Below are 23,686 nucleotides of genomic sequence, written 5' to 3'. Positions count from 1 at the left end.
TCCAATACCACCGCCAGTAAGAACTTTGGCTGCATGCGGAGAACTACTCTGTTAATATGAAAAGTAAGGTAAGGCGCTTGAGCTACTAGAGTCTGAAGCTCACCGACCTTATGAGTTGAAGGAGCAGCCACCAAGGAAAATGACCATCCAGGTCCAATACTTCAGATGGCAGGAATCCAGTGGCCTGAATTGAGCTTTCAGCAGCTGGATGAAAACGACATTGAGACCCCAAGATACTGGAGAAGGATTGATAGGGGCTTTGACCGAAGCATAAGAGCCCAACAGAAATGCCCCCCCCCCCCAGACACATACAAGGGGAGAAGTAAACCTCTCATGAAGTGGACAGCTAAAGGCTGACCTTCTACACGTTGATGATAAGCACTTATTGCACGAAGATGAACACTGACAGAGTTGGTCTTGAGACCAGACTCAGACAGGTGTAGAAAGAACTCAAGCAAGGTCTGTAAAAGACAAGAGGCAGGATCTAGGGCCTTGCTGTCACACCAGACGGCAAACCTCTTCCATGAAAAAGAATAACACCTCTTCGTGGAATCTTTTCTAGAAGCAAGACTCGGGAGACACTCTCTGGAAGACTCAACAAAATTCACTCTCTCAACATGCGCGGTGCGATCGCTCGCGTGACGGAACGCCGTTAAAGAGATTTTTAGATTTTGCTTTAAAATCCTCCGGGGCCGACGTGACGTCACTCACTTGTGAGAATATCAGCCTGCTTGTCTTCAGATAAATATATATATATATATATATATATATATATATATATATATATACAGTGGGGGAAATAAGTATTTGATCCCTTGCTGATTTTGTAAGTTTGCCCACTGACAAAGACATGAGCAGCCCATAATTGAAGGGTAGGTTATTGGTAACAGTGAGAGATAGCACATCACAAATTAAATCCGGAAAATCACATTTTGGAAAGTATATGAATTTATTTGCATTCTGCAGAGGGAAATAAGTATTTGATCCCTCTGGCAAACAAGACCTAATACTTGGTGGCAAAACCCTTGTTGGCAAGCACAGCGGTCAGACGTCTTCTGTAGTTGATGATGAGGTTTGCACACATGTCAGGAGGAATTTTGGTCCACTCCTCTTTGCAGATCATCTCTAAATCATTAAGAGTTCTGGGCTGTCGCTTGGCAACTCGCAGCTTCAGCTCCCTCCATAAGTTTTCAATGGGATTAAGGTCTGGTGACTGGCTAGGCCACTCCATGACCCTAATGTGCTTCTTCCTGAGCCACTCCTTTGTTGCCTTGGCTGTATGTTTTGGGTCATTGTCGTGCTGGAAGACCCAGCCACGACCCATTTTAAGGCCCTGGCGGAGGGAAGGAGGTTGTCACTCAGAATTGTACGGTACATGGCCCCATCCATTCTCCCATTGATGCGGTGAAGTAGTCCTGTGCCCTTAGCAGAGAAACACCCCCAAAACATAACATTTCCACCTCCATGCTTGACAGTGGGGACGGTGTTCTTTGGGTCATAGGCAGCATTTCTCTTCCTCCAAACACGGCGAGTTGAGTTCATGCCAAAGAGCTCAATTTTTGTCTCATCTGACCACAGCACCTTCTCCCAATCACTCTCGGCATCATCCAGGTGTTCACTGGCAAACTTCAGACGGGCCGTCACATGTGCCTTCCGGAGCAGGGGGACCTTGCGGGCACTGCAGGATTGCAATCCGTTATGTCGTAATGTGTTACCAATGGTTTTCGTAGTGACAGTGGTCCCAGCTGCCTTGAGATCATTGACAAGTTCCCCCCTTGTAGTTGTAGGCTGATTTCTAACCTTCCTCATGATCAAGGATACCCCACGAGGTGAGATTTTGCGTGGAGCCCCAGATCTTTGTCGATTGACAGTCATTTTGTACTTCTTCCATTTTCTTACTATGGCACCAACAGTTGTCTCCTTCTCGCCCAGCATCTTACTGATGGTTTTGTAGCCCATTCCAGCCTTGTGCAGGTGTATGATCTTGTCCCTGACATCCTTAGACAGCTCCTTGCTCTTGGCCATTTTGTAGAGGTTAGAGTCTGACTGATTCACTGAGTCTGTGGACAGGTGTCTTTCATACAGGTGACCATTGCTGACAGCTGTCTGTCATGCAGGTAACGAGTTGATTTGGAGCATCTACCTGGTCTGTAGGGGCCAGATCTCTTACTGGTTGGTGGGGGATCAAATACTTATTTCCCTCTGCAGAATGCAAATAAATTCATATACTTTCCACAATGTGATTTTCCGGATTTAATTTGTGATGTGCTATCTCTCACTGTTACCAATAACCTACCCTTCAATTATGGGCTGCTCATGTCTTTGTCAGTGGGCAAACTTACAAAATCAGCAAGGGATCAAATACTTATTTCCCCCACTGTATATATATAATCCGCTTAGCATGGATGAGTATATATCAGTTACAAGTAACAACTGATGTTGTATGGCATCATGCAAACACTGCTGACATCCTAAAAGAGTTTTGTGGGTGCATTTGGAATCACAGCATTGCAGTAAACACCATAAATATTTGCCGACACAAACCCTGCCACTTACATGTCCTCAACCGTAATGTCCTTCAAGATCTGGCAATAATCCACGTTCCACACAGCCTGATCATCCCACACTTTTGAAGCCAGAAGTATAGCTCCCAAAACAATTCTCTTCCAGTTACTGGGACAGATGTCAATCTCAGCATACGTCAGAAGTCTTTCCAGGTAAACCTAGTGAGATAAGCAATCCCTTTAGATCTTAGTCCACATTCCAAATTTTAGATGTGTAGAAAAAGAAGGGACAGAGAATGAGAACACAAGCTATTTAACCATACATGACCAACTGTCCAATATTCTCTCCAAGTAAAAAGCAAAGGTGTATGTATCCTAGTCCCAATCCAACCCTCTTCCACCCACCCCTAGGTAAACTCCCTTTATACAGAGCAATCAAGGGACAAGTATCTTCATTACACTTAGTCGGTCAATCCTAATTCTTGTTACTCCCCGTCATACTTCACCTTTTCTCACTTGTGAATCACATCATTATGACCTTCATTCAGTGCAATACATGTTCTGCTTTAATCCTAAGAGCTTGCCCTATCTGTCTCCAAATGTCAGCCTTGAAAGGAGAGATCAACAAACTCAAGAAGGAATTAGATACAATTAAAGAAGCATCCAGGATTACTCATTTCCTGCTAATTTACCACCACCACTGCCTCAGAGAATGAATCATCAGAGGAATAGATGGGTCACAGTAGGCTCTGGCAGACTAAGATCTGTAACACAGAAACACTCACCCTCCCAAGCTTTGCCCCTGTCAAATTCGTTTGCAGCATTGCATCATTATGATGGTGAAAAAAGAAGTACTGTGGAGGAACCAGAGGCAATGAAAGTAGCACAACCCAAGAAACATCCCCCAAATGATGACAGACTGGTGAAAAGCAAAAAATTCTTACTGCTCGGAGACTTAATTCCTCTGATAATGGACTTAGGAACACAGTTCAGGGGTTCCAACCTAGTGAAATGTCTTCCAGGATGTTCAACTACAAGACGTACAGACCAAATACTGAAAGTGATCCGAGAAGAGAGCAAGGCTTCAAATGCTGATGTAATTCATCTGGGGACAAATGACCTGGCCAAAAATAGCAAGTTTACAGCACAGATAGCGTTCCAGAAGCCTGGGGAGAGACTGAAATCTTTGGTTCGGATTGTGTTTTTTTCTGAAGTAATTCCTACATGGGGGAGGGGAGAGGAAAGACTATGCAAAACAGAGGAATTCAATAAGTGGCTTGAGTCTTGGTGTAAAGAAGGTTTTAGATACAGAGGAGCATGGGGTAATATGTGACAAAATAACAGGCTGTACTGTAATGATGGGCTACATCTTTCTGTGATGGGGAAAAAGGATCCTTGGGGAGAAATTCAGACAGTATGTTTCTAGGCATTTAAACTAGAGGATGGGGGTGACAAAAGCAAAGAACAGATTTCAGAAAGTCACCCCCAGAATAAACATGATGGCAGAGGGAAAGGTCATGTTAATATAGTAAACCACCTAAACTCACTAAGCACATGGAAAGCTATGTGCACAAATGCTCGTAGTCTAAGTAAAAAGGTTCAAGACCTGCAAGCCCTGATGTTTGAAGAAAACATGGATATTGTTGCTATTACGGAGATGCGGTTCAACGATTCCCATGAATGGGATGTGACCGTACTGGGATTTAATCTTTTTAGGAAGATAGAGAGGGCCAAAGAGGTGGAGGAGTGGCTCTGTGAGAGACAATATCAGAGCAGCTGAAATGTGGGGAACCTGAGGAAAGGAAGACTTTAAGGATCGTCCTGGAAAGAGAAGACAGAACCTGCATCCACACGGGGGTTATCTACAGACCTCCTGCACAAACGGAGAAGTTAGACAAGGATCTGATAGAAGATATTCAAAAGATTGGCATGAAAGGGGAGGTGCTACTGTTGGGAGATTTCAATTTGTCAGATGTGGATTGGAATGTCCCGTCTGCGGAATCGGAAAGAAGTAGGGAGATTGTGGATGCCTGTCAAAGTGCCTTGCTGAGACAAATGGTGACGGAACCCACGAGGGAAGGGTCGATGCTGGATCTGGTGCTCACAAATGGGGGTAGTGTTTCTAATATCTGGGTGCATGCCCACCAATGTAATAGTGATCATCACACCATATGGTTTGAAATAAGGGAGAAGGCACAGTGCAGACACACAAAACTCAAACAAAGTACTGGATTTCAGACGTACTGATTTTGATAAAATGGGGAAATACCTGGAGAAGGAGATGTGGAAAAACAGTGGTCCAAGCTAATGGCTGCTATAAATATGGCGACTGATCTTTTTGTGAAGAAAGTAAACAAAAACAAGAGAAGCAGGAAGCCTATATGGTTCAAGTAGCTGAAAAAATAAGAGCAAGAGAGACTTTATTCAAGGAATACAAAAGAACGCAATGAGAGGATCACAGAAAAGATTATCGGATTAAACTCAAAGAAGCGAAGAGGGAAATATGGCTAGTGAAAGCGCAAGCGGAAGAAAAAAAATAGCTGAAGATGTAAAGAGAGGTGATAAGACCTTTTTCAGATATATTGGAGAAAGGAGAAGAGATAGGAATGGAATTGCAAGACTGAAAGATAATGAGAATGGTTATGTGGAGAGTGATGCAGATAAAGCAAACAAACTAAACAATTATTTCTCTTCAGTGTTCACTGAGGAAAATCCTGGAGAAGGGCCGGAGTCGGCTGCAGAGGGGAATAGAGTGGATACTGCGCAATTTATGGAAGAAAGAATTTATAAACAGCTGGAGAATCTGAAGGTGGACAAAGCTATGGGGCCGGATGGAATACATCCCAGGATACTGAAGGAGCTCAGAGAGGTCCTGGCGGGACCTCTTAAAGATTTATTTAATAGATCTTTAGAGACAGGAGAGGTTCCGCGAGGTTGGAGACGAGCGGATGTGGTCCCTCTTCACAAAAGTGGAGACAGAGAAGTGGAAAAGTACAGAACGGTAAGTCTCACATCGGTGGTAGGAAAAATAATTGAGTCGCTGCTGAAAGAAAGGATAGTTAACTTTCTAGAAGCCGATGGGTTACAGGACCCGAGGCAACATGGCTTTACCAAAGGAAAATCCTGCCAAACTAATCTTATTGACTTCTTTGACTGGGCGACCAAAGAAGTGGATGAAGTACATGCGCTAGGTGTAATCTACTTCAGCAAAGCCTTTGATACGGTCCCCCACAGAAGTGAATAATCTGAAAGGGTTTAACTTAGGACCAAAAGTGGTGAACTGGATAGGAAACTGGTTGACCAACAGGTGGCAGAGGGTGGTGGTAAATGGAATCCGCTCAGAGGAAAGAAAGGTGAGCAGTGGAGTTCCTCAGGGGTCGGTGCTGGGGCCTATTCTGTTTAATATATTTGTGGGAGATATTGCTGAAGGGTTGGAAGGAAAGGTGTGCCTTTTTGTGGATGACACAAAAATAGCCAATAGAGTGGATACCCTGGAGGGAGTAGAAACGACAGGAAGGGATCTCTGAACCTTATAAGAATGGTCGAGGGTCTGGAAGTTAAAATTTAATGTCAAGAAGTGTAGAGTGATGCACCTGGGGTGCAGAAACCCAAAAGAGAGATACCGAATAGGAGGAAAGAGATTAGTAAGCTCGACTCAGGAAAGAAACTTTGGGGTGTTGGGTGTCTGAGGATCTAAAGGTGAAGAAACAATGTGACAAGGCAACGGCCGTGGCCAGAAGGATGCTAGGCTGCGTACAGAGGGGCATAACCAGCAGAAGAAAGGAGGTGTTGATGCCCCTCTACAAGTCATTGGTAAGGCCCCACTTGGAGTATTGTGTTCAGTTTTGGCAGCTTTATCTTGCTAAAGATGTAAAAAGACTGGAAGTAGTGCAAAGAAAAGCTATAAAAATGTATGGGATTTGCGTTGCAAACCATACAAGTAGAGACTTGCTGACCTGAACGTGTATACCTTAGAGGAAAGGACAATGGGGAGCCGGTTGATATTGTATATCTGGATTTTCAGAAGGCGTTTGACAAAGTGCCGCACGAAAGACTCCTGAAGAAATTGCAGAGTCATGGAATCGGAGGTAGGGTATTATTATGGATTAAGAACTGGTTGAAAGATAGGAAGCAGAGAGTAGGATTGCGTGGCCAGTATTCTCAGTGGAGGAGGGTAGTTAGTGGGGTCCCGCAGGGGTCTGTGCTGGGTCCGTTGCTTTTTAATGTATTTATAAATGACCTAGAGATGGGAATAACTAGTGAGGTAATTAAATTCGCCGATGACACAAAATTATTCAGGGTCGTCAAGTCGCAGGAGGAATGTGAACGATTACAGGAGGACCTTGCGAGACTGGGAGAATGGGCGTGCAAGTGGCAGATGAAGTTCAATGTTGACAAGTGCAAAGTGATGCATGTGGGTAAGAGGAACCCGAATTATAGCTACGTCTTGCAAGGTTCCGCGTTAGGAGTTACGGATCAAGAAAGGGATCTGGGTGTCGTCGTCGATGATACGCTGAAACCTTCTGCTCAGTGTGCTGCTGCGGCTAGGAAAGCGAATAGAATGTTGGGTGTTATTAAGAAGGGTATGGAGTCCAGGTGTGCGGATGTTATAATGCCGTTGTATCGCTCCATGGTGCGACCGCACCTGGAGTATTGTGTTCAGTACTGGTCTCCGTATCTCAAAAAAGATATAGTAGAATTGGAAAAGGTACAGCGAAGGGCGACGAAAATGATAGTGGGGATGGGACGACTTTCCTATGAAGAGAGGCTGAGAAGGCTAGGGCTTTTCAGCTTGGAGAAGAGACGGCTGAGGGGAGATATGATAGAAGTGTATAAAATAATGAGTGGAATGGATCGGGTGGATGTGAAGCGACTGTTCACGCTATCCAAAAATACTAGGACTAGAGGGCATGAGTTGAAGCTACAGTGTGGTAAATTTAAAACGAATCGGAGAAAATTTTTCTTCACCCAACGTGTAATTAGACTCTGGAATTCATTGCCGGAGAACGTGGTACGGGCGGTTAGCTTGACGGAGTTTAAAAAGGGGTTAGATAGATTCCTAAAGGACAAGTCCATAGACCGCTATTAAATGGACTTGGAAAAATTCCGCATTTTTAGGTATAACTTGTCTGGAATGTTTTTACGTTTGGGGAGCGTGCCAGGTGCCCTTGACCTGGATTGGCCACTGTCGGTGACAGGATGCTGGGCTAGATGGACCTTTGGTCTTTCCCAGTATGGCACTACTTATGTACTTATGTACTAAAGGAGAAACAGGGGTGATATGATAACGACGTTCAGACATTTAAAGGTATTAATCCGCAAATGAACCTTTTCCGGAGACGGGAAGGCAGTAGAACTAGAGGACATGAATTGAATGGTTCCGCGGAATCTTAGAGGAGATTGGGTGGCGACGCCGGTAATTTGGAAACAAAATGGGAGCTGGGCAGACTTCTACAGTCAATGCCCTGATCGTGACTGAATAGATAGGGATGGGCTGGAGTGTAAACTTTAAGGGGCTTTGACGTTAGCTTCAGAACTTAGTACAAGAACAGTGCTGAGCAGACTTCTACGATCTGTGCCCTGAGAAAGGCAAGGACAAAATCAAACTCGGGTACACATATAAAGTATCACGTACCATATAAATGAGTTTATCTTGTTGGGCAGACTGGATGAACCGTACAGGTCTTTATCTGCCGTCATCTACTATACTATATGTTACAAATCAGGCAGCAACTGATCCCTGTCACCATTGTGGACCTCTTGACACTCACCAATAAGGATTAATGTGTGCAGATATGACGTGACAGATATAGCAGTTCCTAGGGAAGTATAGGAACTGCTTCAATCTTTTTTTTTTTTTTTCAAAAATTGCCCAGAAAAACTAAGATTCTTAATTTATGTAGCGTGCATATCCATGTATTTCTGAGAATCTTTTCACAATAAGCCATGAAGGTTTACATTTAAGTTTTCTCTAGAGAGGAAAAGAAAAATGCTTGCTTGTACTGGATTATTCATTCATCCTAGATTTAACTTCTGACAAATATAATGGAGTATTTCTCCCACTGTTGAATCACTGTAGCTTTATCTAATCACAAATGCAGATGAGTGATGTCAGGGTACTACTGAGTCATATTGCACTTTTTAATATCAGAGCTTACACCACACCATCTGCAGAGGCCCATAAAACACACTTTAGGCAGGCCTAACAGTCCTCATTCCCAATCAACTCTAGTGAAAGTATAAAAAAAAAAAAAGAAAAGAGTGCCTTGGCAGCGCATAGATACCTAACACATTAAACCAGGCTAGAAAAGAAGGAAAACTACTATAACCACAGGAGTCAAAAAATGTGGTAGCTTCCAAATCTGTAAAATCACCGTCTACTGTACTCTAACAAACCCAACTTGTCCAGGTCTCTGCGCTGTGTCAGGGGCTAGTTTATATCAATCTATAAAAAACAAATTTACAAATCAAAACCTATACACTAAAATATATGGCAATGAACAGCGCTTAGAAACAGACTAAATAAAGACACTAAAAAAACCTACTTCTATATGCTTACAATTTAAAAAAGATAGTTAATATATACAATCTCTCCATATACATATATACCTGTATACGCACACACACCCAGGATAAAAAAAAAACCTGCTCTAAAATGACCTCACCAAATCATATAAAAAGTGCTAACGGTTAAGTCTGACTACAAAGAATTGCAACTAAAAGGGTTTATAATATAGGAGAGAAGTGAACTGATTTTTTAAAAGAATTTTTAAACCAGCCCCTGTCCTACCAAAATCTAGAGGAGAAGCATAGAAAGTGACCCCCCCCCCCCAACAAAAGGTTAACACATACACCAACAGCATTTCTTACAAAGGGAAAGCTAGTATGTTAAAAAGCCACGAAACCACAGCATTTAAATAGCTGTCAAAGCCATAAGAGGTCATCTTTAAACGTGTTTTTTTTTTTAATGGATTTGTTTTACTTATGTTTTCCTTCCTCAATCAGCTGCATTCTGCAAATGAACCCAATTAGCAATCAAAATATCATCAAGGTTAATGGTATTCAGAATTTCTTTAACATAAATTTTCATTTTTAAAGCACTGAGCAACTACATATTTTGTAATAGTTGGTATGTAGAAAAGGATAACACTGCTTAAAATACTTCCAGACCTCAAGTGTCATACCTGGCAGTACTCAAATCATAACACCTTAATGAATATTGTCCCTCTGCCCTATAATCACACTTATCTTAAACCTTTGCTGTCTTAATTCAGTCTTCCGCTTGTTTTTCTTTAGTTGTGCGTGTTCTGTTGGACTTAGATTGTAAGCCCCGTTGTAATAAGTAAACACTGGTCTCTGGTGTTGCAGTTTCAGATTTAACAGTAACTTCCTGCATCACACTCCTTAAGGCTTCATGAGCACACACACAGCAATCAGTGTATAAAAATCAGTATCATGCCAAGAAGAAAATATATAATAGGTTTAAAAAAAAAGTTAATTTACCTGTACCAGGCGGTCTCCAAAGACAGCAGGAATCAAGCCCTCACAACATGGCTGAGGTCACCGACAAAGCATGGTACAGGAACGCTTCTCCAGCAACTTTGAGAAGTTTGTGGTGCCTGTGTGTCACTTTCTGCCTGTTGCTGTCATGCAAGGACCACTCAGTCTTTATTTACACAGAGCAAAAAGCAGGTCCTTAGGGAGGACAGCAGGTGTCAGCTGTCCAAAGAAAAAAAAAAGCTACAGGTGGTTTGGTTTTCTCAAAGGATAAGCAGGATAGCATGTCCTCACCAATCAGACTCCCTAGCCACAGGCTGCCTTCAACAAGCAAAGGACAATAAATCATGAAAGGTGTTATAGCCACAGACACCAACATTATTTTTAGTAGCAACTAGCCTTTTATGTTCTTTTTTTCTTGGAAGGCAGCCTGGAAATGAAGAACATGGGCCTGGGATGATGGAACTGTATTTTAGGTGTTACAGCCAGAAAGTTGGAGGCTGAGTACAAGAAGGTGCCCCAATTTTGCATTAAGGTAGGAAAATGCTTCAGCCTGAATGGAGGGAAAATATGATCATGAGAAGAGGAAACTAGTTCAATTAAAGCCAGTATGGCACCATGAGAATAACTGCACTGGACCTTCTCTGGAATTTGTACAATCTTGGCTACCATGGGGATGGGTGAATAAAAATGCAGAGGAGGAGCCAAGTCCAGTCTATGGTTAAGATATCCTGCACTACATGTATTGGAGATGGTCAAATGGAAGACTGAAGTGGTAGCTCTGTGCTCTCACTGCTGGCATGCAAGTCTATTTGGGGTGTGCCGAAGCAGAGAAAAATGATTTGTAAAGCTTGAGGATCCAAGGACCATTCATATGATTGTTAATACTTTGCCGAGTCTGTCCACTGACTTATTTGGCTCCCCAGAATATAGATGGCTTGAATAACTATGCAACTGAGGACTGCAAAATCTCATGTCTGTACTGCTTCTTGACACATTTGAAGGGACCCTACATCTCCTTGCTCAACGACAGCAGAGCGAATTAATTGCCTGTAGATCAATACGTTTACCAGACCCTCTTGTGAGGTGAGCTCACATCCCATGTTAGAATCATCTGTGTTGAGTGTTTGAAGTTGAGATTGGGTAATATTTTGGAAGATAAAGGCCGGGATCAGACTATTGTTTGTGGTTTTTGCAGGATGTCCAACATATATCAAAGTAATTTTATTTTCAATGACTACGTATGTTTGTGTTCTGTGTAATTTATTATATATATATACAATTGTTATCTGCACAGGACAGTTGTGATATGCAGGCTGCAAGAGCTTTTCCAATAAATTACAATCAATCTGAGATTCCGTTGAGCCTCTCCCATTTTAAGATGTGCAAAGGGAAATATGTGCACCGCATCTCTAAGCTGTTTATGTGATCCAAGGTGAGCAACGAACCATCTGAACACATTGGACATGCTTCCGCCATCGTTTTATGGAGTAAGATCTTTTATGTCCAGAGACACTCCTATGAAGGTTGTTTTGTTTTTTTGGTAAGTGGAACAGTTATTTCTTTAAATTTCTCAGAAAGCCAAATGACTGAAGGTGGTGCAACACCCTATTTCTTAGGCAGATCCACTAATGGGGGAATAGGCCTTATATACCGCCTTTAATGAAGCTACTAACAACCTATCAAGGTATGGTAAAGAGGGAAGCCTTGTGGGTTTAAGTGGGCTGCAGTTGAACACCTTGAGTGCCAAGGAAAGTCAGAATAGGCAGTGTTTGAACTGGAGATGAATTACTATACTGTATGTCTACAGGCATTTTTCAGATCCAACAGACACAGTCTACTTTGGTTAAAGTTGGGGAGGATTGTGGAAAGGGTGTTCATTTCTAAGTTTGAAAAGAAAAAAAGGTTGAAGTCCCTGAGGGCCAGGCTGGGATATAGTCCCCAAACTTCTTTGGGATAAAGAAAAATCTCTGAAGTAAAATCCCTATTCTTCTCTTGAAATGGTCCCATTGAACTGGCCTTCAACAATAGATGGACTTCTTCCTGAAGAAACTGTGCTTAGGAATGTGCATTTTTGAGATCACTTGAGAGGAATGGATAGAAACCCAATGTGATATCCACACCCAACTGTGCTGACAAACCAAGAATATTTTTTGACATTCTTGAAGAAAGTATTGAACCAGACACTGCAGCATCAATCTTCTTTCATTGTATTGACTGTCCTCTAAACCTTTCACCAAAAATGTTATCTCCAGGGTAAGGTGCATCTGCCAACTTGGCATTAACATTGAGACCTGGAGCCCATAACCTGGCAAGGTGTCTGAAAGTCAAGGCTGATGCTAAAATTCCAGATGAAGTGTTGGAAGACATACACCAAGTGAATGAGATTGGGTCCACACTCAACTGCTTCAGACAAAATGGCCATTAGTGCTGACAATCTATGTATAAAGTTCTTTACATTCTGTGTAGCAGGGTATCCATATATTGCACCATGTACAGCTGATTGAGAAGTTGCTTAGTGGTTACAGCACTGGGCTTGACATCCAGGGGTGCCTGGTTCAAAACCCACTGCTGCTCATTGTGATCTTAGGTAAGTCACTTAACCCTCCATTGCCTCAGGTACAAAATCAGATTGTAAGCTCTCCAGGGGCAGGGAAATACCTAATGTACCTGAATGTAACTCACCTTGAACTCCTACTTAAAAAAAGTGTGCGCTCAAAATTCCCCAAAAATAAAAATAAAATCCTAAGACGACTAATATAGGTTCTTCAAAAGCCTGGGATCTATTCCTGGTAGCATATGTGAATGTTACATTTTGTTAACAGACACCAGCTCTGTAGGTGCTGTGGCACCCTCATTATTTTCTCCTACAAATCTGTGGATCTGGGGCAGAAACATCCATACTGCAAGGAAAGACAGGAAGGTTTTTATATCCTAGCTACTGCTCCTGCCTCTCCCTGCAGCCTATTGATTGGCTGAGTGACCAATGAGCTGCAGGAAAAGGGGAACTGCTGTAGCCTAGGATAGACACTTCCTGATTGCAGCTGCCAATGAGAAAAGGAAGTGCTGCAGATACATACCGAGGAAATGAAAGGAGCTTCAGAACTATTGGTGTGGCAATTTTATATGTGTTGCCGAAGTAATATGTTTAGTAGTTAAGGTGCAAAAACAGAAGCAGTAGGAGAAAAATAGAAAGACTAAGAAGTGGTAAGAGGAATTGAAAGGTTGCTAGCTAAAAAAAAAAAAAAAAAAAAAAATGCTACTGTGAAAGACTAGAAGAGGCAGAAAGGAGCTTTTAAGGGGACAGGGTGTAGAACTGTGCAAGATAGACTTTCTCTGGGTTTTAATCTGCTCCAGAGAGAAGGCCAGGGCTCTCTTGCAGTCCAAGCATACAATGAGCTTTCACCTTTGAGGATATGAGGCTTTGAAGAAAAAAAAAAAAAAAAGTTAGTAGGGCTATTGACTAAGATGTGATTCTGTGCACCCCAAGTTCCTTCCCAAGGTAGTGTCAGAATTCCACGTTACTGAAAAACTTAGCAGAAGGTGGTCAGAGCTTAAAATGAGACTTAAGTAAGGTACTTTAGACTGCAAGTATCCAGTGGCTCAAACTGAGCCTTCATCAGCTGGCTTGATGGGAGGCTTCAATAAAATCAAGCCCTGCATAAATCTAAAGGCTGACAGACCTTCTACCTGATAAGCTCTAGCTGCATTAAGATGAACCCTAATAGAGGATCTTTAGAACTGACTCCAAGAGAGAAAAAGGTATTCAAACTTTTTTTGTGTGGGGCAAGAAAAGGATTCTAGGGCTCTACCATTATGAACGCCAAGCCTCTTCCATTTAAAATGGTATACCCTTGTTCTCTTCCAGTAGCCAGCAAGATCTGTCATTCAAGTTCAGAGAAGCCAATGTTAAATCTCTCAACATTCAAGCTGTAAGGGCTAGGGAAAAATCCAGCAGAAGCAGGAACCAAACCTGCCTCAGACAAAGTTATGATGATCATGGCACCATGGTCCTGCTTGAGCTTCATTGTGAGGGGAACTGGAGAATATGCATTCAGAAGATCCTTTCCCCAATGCAGGTGAAAGACATACAATGTTAGTTTGCCATGTGTGTCCAACGTGGAGCACAACTGAGCCTTGGGAGTAGCAAAAAGATCAATTGAGATCTTGTGTGCAACTTCACTGTACAGGAACTACTCATGAGGGATCAATACTTGACTCAGTTTAACTGCAAGAAATGTTTATTCCTGCCAGGTATGTGGCTCTGATAAACTTCTGTGCAAAAAAGGATTTTTGGATTTGGATTTCTACATTCTGACTGCTTCCAAGGGATGATCCCATCTCCTCCCTGCATGTTCATAGTACACAGTTATGTGAGGAATCATCAGAATAAAATAAAATGGCCAAAGGTAAAAAAAAAATGTCATTTTCTATTTACTGATTAGAATGTGCCAGTTTTTGGAATGTAAATATGCCAGACCTGGTGTTAGACATGGCAGGAGCCTGCAAGAAAAATGTCACTCACTGGCCTTCAATCTCACTCCCTGTGGTGGTAAAATGTCACTCTTTAGGGTGAGCCACCCTTGGTATATTAGTTTATAATTTAAACTTTACTTGTATTTTTACAAAAAACAGACAGTATGATATGAAAAACAGTGTTAGAATATTCAGATGACTAAACACATACACAGGACAGCTTTGTTTCACATCTATTCACCAGATTGAGAAAAAGACCCCCAGAAGGGACCACTGTATGCAGAAAGGGCCATGCCCCCTCTGAACGTCCCACTAGCTTGGGGAGAAACTGTTCCTTCCCGGAGCCATCAGATGTCATCCATCTGTACATCTGATTAATCCTATCGATGGAGAACAGATTACTTATGGCATCTCTTGAATTGCTTTATTTCTTGCAGATTGTTTTACCTCATTGCTTATCTTGAGACATTTATGTTTCAATCATTTTTATTGGAGATATTTCAATAAACAGTGTACAGGTATGCAATGATCTTTGAATGATTAACACCTAAATCAACACTATTACAACAATGCACTACAACATGTCTGTCTATCGGTCTCCTCTATCCCTTCCCCCCCCCCCCCCCCCCCCCTTTTAACTCCCCCCAATCTTGAGACATTTATAAAAGTAGAATTTTCTGTAATGGTGAATTGGAGTTAACTGGATAGACAGCTTTAAGATTTTTCTGGCATTTGTCAACAAGCTATTTTTAGACATACTGAACACATGTGTTGTATAGGTTACTCAAACAATTCCAGGCTGTTCTTCTGTAATGAGCTTACGACATCTAGTGGCTATGTAGGTTGAAAGCAACAGACATTATTATATAAGCAGAGAGACAGAGGCATGTTTTCAGAATGGTTCTCTGCAAATTTGGAAGTAAATACGGCAGAGGTAGCTAGAAATACCACTGCATAATCCTTTGAAGAAAGGACTCATTCCTGGAGGTTGCTAGATGAATTTGGAGAGGAACCAGATTATTCAGATCTGTTTCTGACTGTAAAGTGTTCACTGGTCTTCGACACTTTGTCTTTGCCCTCCTCTCCTCTGGCAAGAAATACCTCCCCATACGAAGGTATCTCCTACCCCAAATTTATTAACAAAATGTCCGATGAAGTTCATTTTACTAGCAAAGAATACAGATTGGATATTTTTGGTCTTAAGTTTATAGAGTGGAGGATTAGCCTAATGGTTAGTGCAGCGGACTTTGATCCTGGCAACCTGGGTTCAATTCCTACTGCAGCTCCTTGTGACCTTGGGCAAGTCACTTAACCCTCCCATTGCCCCAGGTACAAAAAAACTTTAGATTGTGAGCCCCCTAGAGACAAAGAGAGTACCTGTATATAATGTGTAGAGCTCTGCGTACATCTAGCAGCGCTATAGAAAGGATTAGTAGTAGTGGTAGTAGTAGTAATATGACAATGTCAAAACTGCAGTAGCACCACTGTTCAAAAAAAAAAAAAAAAAAATCATACGCAATGGAAACGTCCAGGAGACACAGGAAATTATAGACCAGTGAGCCTGATGTCAGTGCTGGGCAAAATGGTAGACTATTATAAAAGAACAAAATTACTGAGAATATTTAAAAGCTTGGATTGAGACAAAGCCAGCATGGATTTAGTGAAGGGAAATTACATTTCTTTGAAGGGGTGAACAAACATGTGGATAAAGGTGAGCCGGTCGATATTGTGTATATGGATTTTCAAAAGGCATTTGACAAAGTATCTCACGAAAGACTCCAGAGGAAACTGGAGAGTTATGGGATAGCAGGTAGTGTCCTATTGTGGATTAAAAACTGGTTAAAAGAGAGGACTTCCGGTGGAGACATGGAGCGGTGAGGACGTGGAAACGCGCTGCCTGAGATAACCTGCACACGAATAGCCCCGTTTCCCGCTGAGCAAAAACAGTGATCCCAACGAGAACCTTGGGTATAGATCTGAGAAGGCGACGGAGTGAAGGGAGTCACGGATAGCCTCAAAATCAAACCGCAAGGACACAAAGGAGAAAATCCGGGCCGCCGATTCCAAAATGGCGGACAAGACCTCGTCGCCGTCGCCCAGCTCGTTGTGGGCGGAGGAGGTTACGGAAGAGGTGAAGACAGCAGTTGAGCAGGCGGTAGGAGTAAAACTACAACTTATAATAGACAAATTAGAAGGATTAGATGAGAAACATACCAAAATGTTTACGGAGCCTCAGGCAATGCAGCAACGAGTGGGGCAGGCCGAGGAGCTCATCCTGAGAGTGACAAGAACACCCACGGCTACAGGCGCACCTCACGGAGGTGGAGGCGAAATTAGAAGACCTCGAAAATAGAGCAAGAAGAAATAACCTCAGGCTTGTGGGCTTACCGGAGATTTTGCCTGAATGGAACCTGTGCACCTTCCTTGAAAAATGGCTGCCAGAGACCATGGAAAGTGATGAATTAACGTCCTCTCTTCGCACAGAAAGGGCACATAGACTGGGCCAAAGAAGAGAAGGAACAGGCAGACCACGAGTGATTATTTTTCGCATTTTGAACTATGCGCACAAAGTTTCAATCTTACAAGCATTGCGAGCAGTCAAAACCCTGGAGTATAAAGGACAACGTATACTTTGCTTTCAGGATTACTCCTCGGCAGTGTCAGCAGCGAGAAAAAGCTTCGCTCCACTGTGTACCAAACTGTTTGAGCTGAAATATAAATTTAGCTTGCTTTACCCAGCTAAGCTCAAATTGATGGATAATGGCCAAGCGGTGTATTTAGAGAGAGTGGAGGAGGCGAATTCCTATGTAGAAAAGTTGCTGGCGCAGCGGCAGGAAGGTTGAGGATCAAGGATATTGGCCAAAACAACACAGTTAAACCATAAGGATCTATTGGATGTTGCTGATGGATTAAGTTGTATTGTGGTTGTTGATGTTAACTGTTGAAAGATAATAACTATTGAAAGATAGACAGCTAAGCAAAATGTGAGCGGACCATGAGCACTCTCTTATAGAAGTCACGACAGTCATCTGAAGGACACAAGAGAATCCCAGTCTTATCAGAGGGTCTAGCGGAACTGATCAAAGGGTTGGTGAGCAGGAACTGATCAGTGATGCAAAGGGAAAACGGAGGAGAATGACTAGGGAGGTTTAAGGCGCTCTGGTCTTGGTAATACAGAAAGTTATGCCTAGAGGCATACAAGCAGGAAGAGTGGGGTGGGGGAGGGAGGGAATTTGAGTTTACGACACGACTGCTGGCTAACCCGGGACTTAGGAATAAGCAGGAATATCCCCTTTAGGAATGTTGGTAAGGGAGATTGCTGCTTGGGGAGTGGAGGCTGGGACACTCACTGGGCATGTTTATACAATGGCACTGAAACACAACAACATGCAAAACATTCACTTTGAGCCAGGAGTGACATGAATACACTACAGGTAATCACTTGGAATGTAGGAGGCATACATTCCCCGGTTAAGAGGCAAAAAATTTTGAAAGCTCTGAACGATAAGAAAGTAAACATAGCGTTTCTACAAGAAACACATCTAACCCGGGAAGAGCATGCTAAACTGAAGAAGTGGTGGGTGGGAGAATGGATAGATGCACCAGCTGTAGGGAAGAAGGGAGGAGTAATCACCTTGATTAGGAAAGGGCTTAATGTTGAGATAAAGAAAGTTTTGGCCAACCAAGGGGGTAGATATGTTTTGGCATCAGTACTCATAGAGGGTCAGCCAATACTGCTAGGCAATATGTATGCACCAAATACATTTGACAAAAAGTTCTATTCCCGAGTTATCCGTAACATCCAGATGTTAGGGGAGCTGCCCCTCTTACTAGGAGGACACATGAATGAAGTAGTTGATCCTGAAATGGACAGATCTAAGCCTACGGGATGGGAATTGGCCAGATCAGAGAGGGGTGTCACACTCATGTCCTTGGGTTGGTAGATGTCTGGAGAACGTTGCATCCCACGGAAAAAGACTTCACACACACGTGTCCAGGGCCCATTCGACCATGTCCCGAATAGACTATATATTTTCCTCCCCGGAATTGCTGACTAGAGTGGAAGAGGCTCAAATAGGACCAATAATGATATCAGATCATGCTTGGGTAAAAGTCCAACTGAGGTGGGGGAGAAGAAAGGTCTGTAGGTGGTGCTTGGCGGTTTCCAGCTTTTCTTTAGAGAGATCGTCAGTTTCCCGCATTCCTGATAGAGACGTGGCGGGCATATCAAGACGCCAATGCACAACACAGGGAGGACCCCATCCTTTTTTGGGAATCCGCAAAGGCGGTTCTTAGGGGAGAAATTATATCTTATGTGGCATTCAAGAGAAGGACTAGAAATAGAGAGGTGCTACGTTTAGAACAACATGTGACACTGCTTAGGAAACAATATGGTCAAGAACATTCATTGCTCATAAAAATGCAATTGTTAGAAACGCAATAGGCTTTAAATGAACTCTTGCAGGAGAAAATGCAGAGATCCACTGACTACTATAGATATCAACTGTATAGATTTGCGAATAAAAGTGGGCGGCTACTGGCTAAGTTAGCCAATCAGAAACAGGGGTTTAAGCGCATTTTAACAATGGTAGATGAGGCAGGCAAGAGGACTCACTCTGACTCGGGGATTAACGTGGTACTGACAACATTCTTTAAAAAGCTATACTCCAGACAGGAAGACCTGGTGACTCCAAGTGCCCTATATCTAGATAATAAGGACCTACCACAAGTCTCGGAAGGAGACTTAGAAGTCTTGAATGCACCAATAGCAGTTGAGAAAGTGGAATGGGTGGTTAAACAAAGTAAATTAAATAAAGCACCCAGACCAGACGGTATGAGGTCTGAGTTCTATAAATTGTTGAATACAGAAACTAGCCAGGTGCTTACAGAGGTATTTAATACCTCATTACAGCGGGGTTGGTTGCCAGTACACTTAAACAGGGCATAGATTACGGTGTTGCCGAAACCAGGTAAGCCAAAGGACCGCCCTGACTCTTATAGGCCAATATCGCTTCTCAATATAGAAACAAAATTACTGGCTAAAATCTTAGCAGACTGTCACGATGTCTCCCCGATTTGGTAATGGAACCGCAAATAGGATTCACCTGTGGGAGAGTAATAGCAAAGAATATGAGAAGAATATGGGCGGCCCTAGAAATGGTACAATTAGATCAAACTCAAGCACTGCTAATCAGCTTTGACGCTGAAAAGGCATTTGACAGCGTGGGGTGGAACTTCCTTTTCAGCGTGTTAAAGGCATATGGCATCGTCGGTCTATTTGCCAGAGCAGTGGAGGTGTTGTATACCGATCCTGTAGCGCAAGTGTATGCTAATGGACAACTTTCAGAGTGGTTTCCAATTCAAAGGGGCAGAAGACAGGGATGCCCACTGTCACCGTTACTCTTTATTCTTACTATGGACCCTCTCTTACGGGAGATACAGAGCAATACTGATATCACAGGGGTCCAGATTAGAGGCCTCACATTTAAGACAGCGGCATTCGCAGACGACCTTTTAGTGCTAATAACAGACCCCCGCCGCTCCTTGCCTCATTTGATGGAATGTCTGCAGGAGTATGGGGACTTCTCCGGATTTAAATTAAATTATTCAAAATCTGAAGCACTGGCTAGTTCAGAAGATATTGCAAAAGGGTGGGGCCCTGGATTTCCACTTAGGTGGGCACAGGGGGCATTCCGATATTTAGGAACTAGATTGACCATGGATACTCGACAGCTCTATCGGCTTAATGTAACACAATTGATACAAGACACAAGGGCTCAGCTCTCTAGATGGGATTCCCTGCCTCTGTTGCTTATGGGAAGAATACAGATATGTCGCACGATAAGTTTTCCCCGATGGCTTTATATATTGCAAGCATTGCCGATTAGACTCTTGAGAAAAGATCTGTTAACACTCCGGAGGTTAGTGGTATCGTTTTGCTGGGCGGGGAAAAAACCTAAGATGAAATGGCAACACCTGGTGGGGGCTCAGATGTGGGGAGGCCTAGGCTTACCGGATATAACAACATATAATAAGGCTTGTTTAATACGTCATTTAAGGGATTGGATCTTGGGGACAAACACATATACAGATATGGAAATGGAAAAGGTATACGTTTCCCCATGGCACATGGAGGGGGGAGGGGAGAAGGGGACTGGGGTGGGGGTGTTCAGAGGGGAGAAGGGGGCTGGACCTGGGGGCTGAAAAAAGGGGCAGAGAGAGGGGACAGATCCTAGATGGAAGGGGGAGCGAGAGGGAGGGCAGACCCTGGATGGATGGGAGAGGGAGGGCAAATGGTGGATTGAAGGGGCAGAGAGAAAGGGCAGACAGTGGAGTGGATGGAAGGGAAAGGGCAGGCAGTGAATGGAAGGGGCAGGGATAGAGGGCAGATGTGGATGGAAGGAGCAAGGAGAGAGGGCAGATATTGGATGGAGGGGACAGCAGAGAGGGCTGACACTGGATGGCAGAGAACGAAGACAGATGCTGGATGGAAGGAAGACGGTGAAAAGAAGATGAGGAAAGCAGAAACCAGAGACAACAAACTGTAAATAAAATATATATTTTTGTTTTTTTGCTTTAGGATAAAGTAGTATTGTAGCTGTGTTAATAAATGTTTATAATAGAACATGTAAACAAGGTAATCTTTTTATTGGACTAATTTTAATACATTTTGACTAACTTTCGGAGAACAAAACCCCCTTCCTCAGGTCAGGATAGGATACTGTAACAGCACTATACTGTACTGACCCGAGGACGGAGGTTTTGGCCTCTGAAAGCTAAATGTATTAGTCCAATAAAATGGTATTATTTTACTTTCTATATTTGTTTTATTTCTATTTGTTAATTTGTAAAGTGGTCATTGGTACTTGTTAGCTTTTTTCAAATTTACATCTGCTGTCTTTATATTTTGCACAGTACTAGGGGACAGTTTCTGTTTCTGTGGTGTTGCATTGTATGCAGAGTCTGGCACTGGGGGTTCAGTTTAATTTTTGTCTAAATAGAAAGTTTATGATTACTTATTCTATAGTGGATTAGTGTGTATCTGTGTTTGTGAAAAAGACATGGCTTTCAGTTGGCATTGACTGTGCAGGATCTACGATCTGTACTATTCTGTCTGGTTTTGTTTTACAATAGGTGAATTGATGTTCTAGTGCTCACTGTAGTGTTTAAGATGCTTTCCTTTTCTTTGTGTGACTCGTAGAAATGACTGCTTATGGTATGGTAGAATTGCTCTATAGGTCCTGAGTGTTTTGTATTCTCGGCATGCCTAGTACTGGATTTTGGGGGGGGGGGGGGGGGTGTTAAAAAATGACCGGCCCAGGGTGTCAACTACCCTAGGTACGCCACTGACAAGGATACCTAACATCTTGGCCCTGGACTCATCCTCAACCTCCAAATGTAAAGGGATGGACTGAACCATTTCCTGCAAAAGATGATATCTACAAACATTAGAAGAATGGTCAAAGGTAGGCATCGGTAAAGGCAGGGCTGGTGCATTGCTGTTAGTACACATACACAGTTTCACTGTGATATCACTGCGAGTTCTCTGCACTGGTTTGTTATCTATATTCATCTGTATCATTCTGTACTGATGGAGCAACAGTTGTACTTTTTGTTTTGGACATACTAACTAGTATCCTTGTTTGGATTTATTGACCAGTATCCTTGCATGAGCTGATAACTTTGCATTACCAACAACACTGAATTGTTTGAGTCTCCTGAGGTAGGCTAAGGACTACGCTGAGTCCATTTAATCTAACAGGTTCACTGTCAATAAGAAATACAATTTGTGCTTATTTGTTCTGCTTTTAATAAACAAGTTACCCTTGTGTTGGATCTGGGAGAGAAACTGGTGCCAGAAATGGTATTCAAAGCTGACAAGTCGGAGAAACTTAATGAAATCTCTAAAAAACTGGAGGATACAATGGGGCAATTTGATAAACTGACGAGCAGCATCGCCTGGATCAGATGGTATTCATCCCAGAGTACTGAAAGAACTGAAAAATGAACTTGCAGAACTATTGTTAGTAATATGTAATTTATCTTTAAAATCAAGCATGCTACCAAAGATTGGAGGATGGCCAATATAACGATTAAAAAAAAAAAAGGTTCCAGAGGTGATCTGGGAAATTATACTGATGAGCCTGACATCGGTGCCGGGAAAAATGGTAAAGATTATTATAAAGAACAAAATTACAGAGTATATTCAAAAGCATGGATTAATGAGACCAAGCCAACATGGATTTAGTGAAGGAAAATCTTGCCTCACCAATCTATTACATTTCTTTGAAGGGGTGAACAAACATGTGAATAAAGGTGAGTGGGTCGATATTGTGTTATCTGGATTTTCAAAAGGAATTTGACAAATTACCTCATAAAAGATTTCAGAGGAAACTGGAGTGTCATGGGATAGGAGGTAGTGTTCTACTGTGGATTAAAAACTGGTTAAAAGATAAAAAACAGAGAGTAGGGATAAATGGTCAGTATTCTCAATGGGGAAGGGTAGATAGTGGATTTCCTCAGGGGTCTGTGCTGGGACCGCTTCTTTTTAACATATTTATAAATGATCTATAGATGGGAGTTACTAGGGAGGTAATTAAATTTGCTGACGACACAAAGTTATTAAATTGCAAGAGGATTGTGAAAAATTACAAGAGGGCCTTATGAGACTGGGCATCTAAATGGCAGATGCTGTTTAATGTAAGTGAAAAGTGATGCATGTGGGAAAGAGGAACCCGAATTATAGCTATGTAATGCAAGGTTCCACATTAGGAGTCAACGACCAGGAAAGAGATCTAGGAATCATCGTTGGTGATACGTTGAAACCCTCTGCTCAGTGTGTTGTGGTGGCAGTGACTAAGAAAGCAAATAAAATGTTAGGTATTAGGAAAGGAATGGAAAACAAAAATGAAAACATTATAATGCCTTTGTATTGCTCCATGGTGCGACTGCATCTCGAATATTGAGTGCAATTCTGATCACTGCATCTCAAAAAAATATATATGCGGAATTAGAAAAGGTACAGAGAAGGGCGACGAAAATGATAAAGGGGATAGAACGAAATCCCTATGAGGGAAGGCTAAAGCGGATAGGGCTCTTCAGCTCGGAGAAAAGATGGCTGAGGGGAGATATGACAGAGGTCTATAAAATAATGAGTGACGTGGAAAGGGTAGACGTGAATCGCTAGTCTATTCTTTCCAAAAATCCTA

The 23,686-nt window shown here is 42.5% G+C and overlaps 1 protein-coding gene across 1 annotated transcript in view; it reads right to left on the bottom strand.

Annotated features, from left to right (window-relative positions):
- Window positions 1-23,686, bottom strand: part of CCNYL1 (cyclin Y like 1) — a 271,003-nt gene that overhangs the window by 88,051 nt on the left and 159,266 nt on the right. Inside the window, exon 8 of the mRNA XM_030209142.1 lies at window positions 2,557-2,723. Within this exon, the coding sequence (XP_030065002.1) occupies window positions 2,557-2,723 (167 nt within the window). The remainder of the gene's footprint in view (window positions 1-2,556; window positions 2,724-23,686) is intronic.

Source organism: Microcaecilia unicolor, chromosome 7 (assembly GCF_901765095.1).
Source record: "Microcaecilia unicolor chromosome 7, aMicUni1.1, whole genome shotgun sequence".
In the NCBI taxonomy this organism is placed as follows: Eukaryota; Metazoa; Chordata; class Amphibia; order Gymnophiona; family Siphonopidae; genus Microcaecilia; species Microcaecilia unicolor.
Note: the sequence above shows the minus strand (reverse complement) of the source record. Positions and strands in the feature narration are given on the sequence as shown.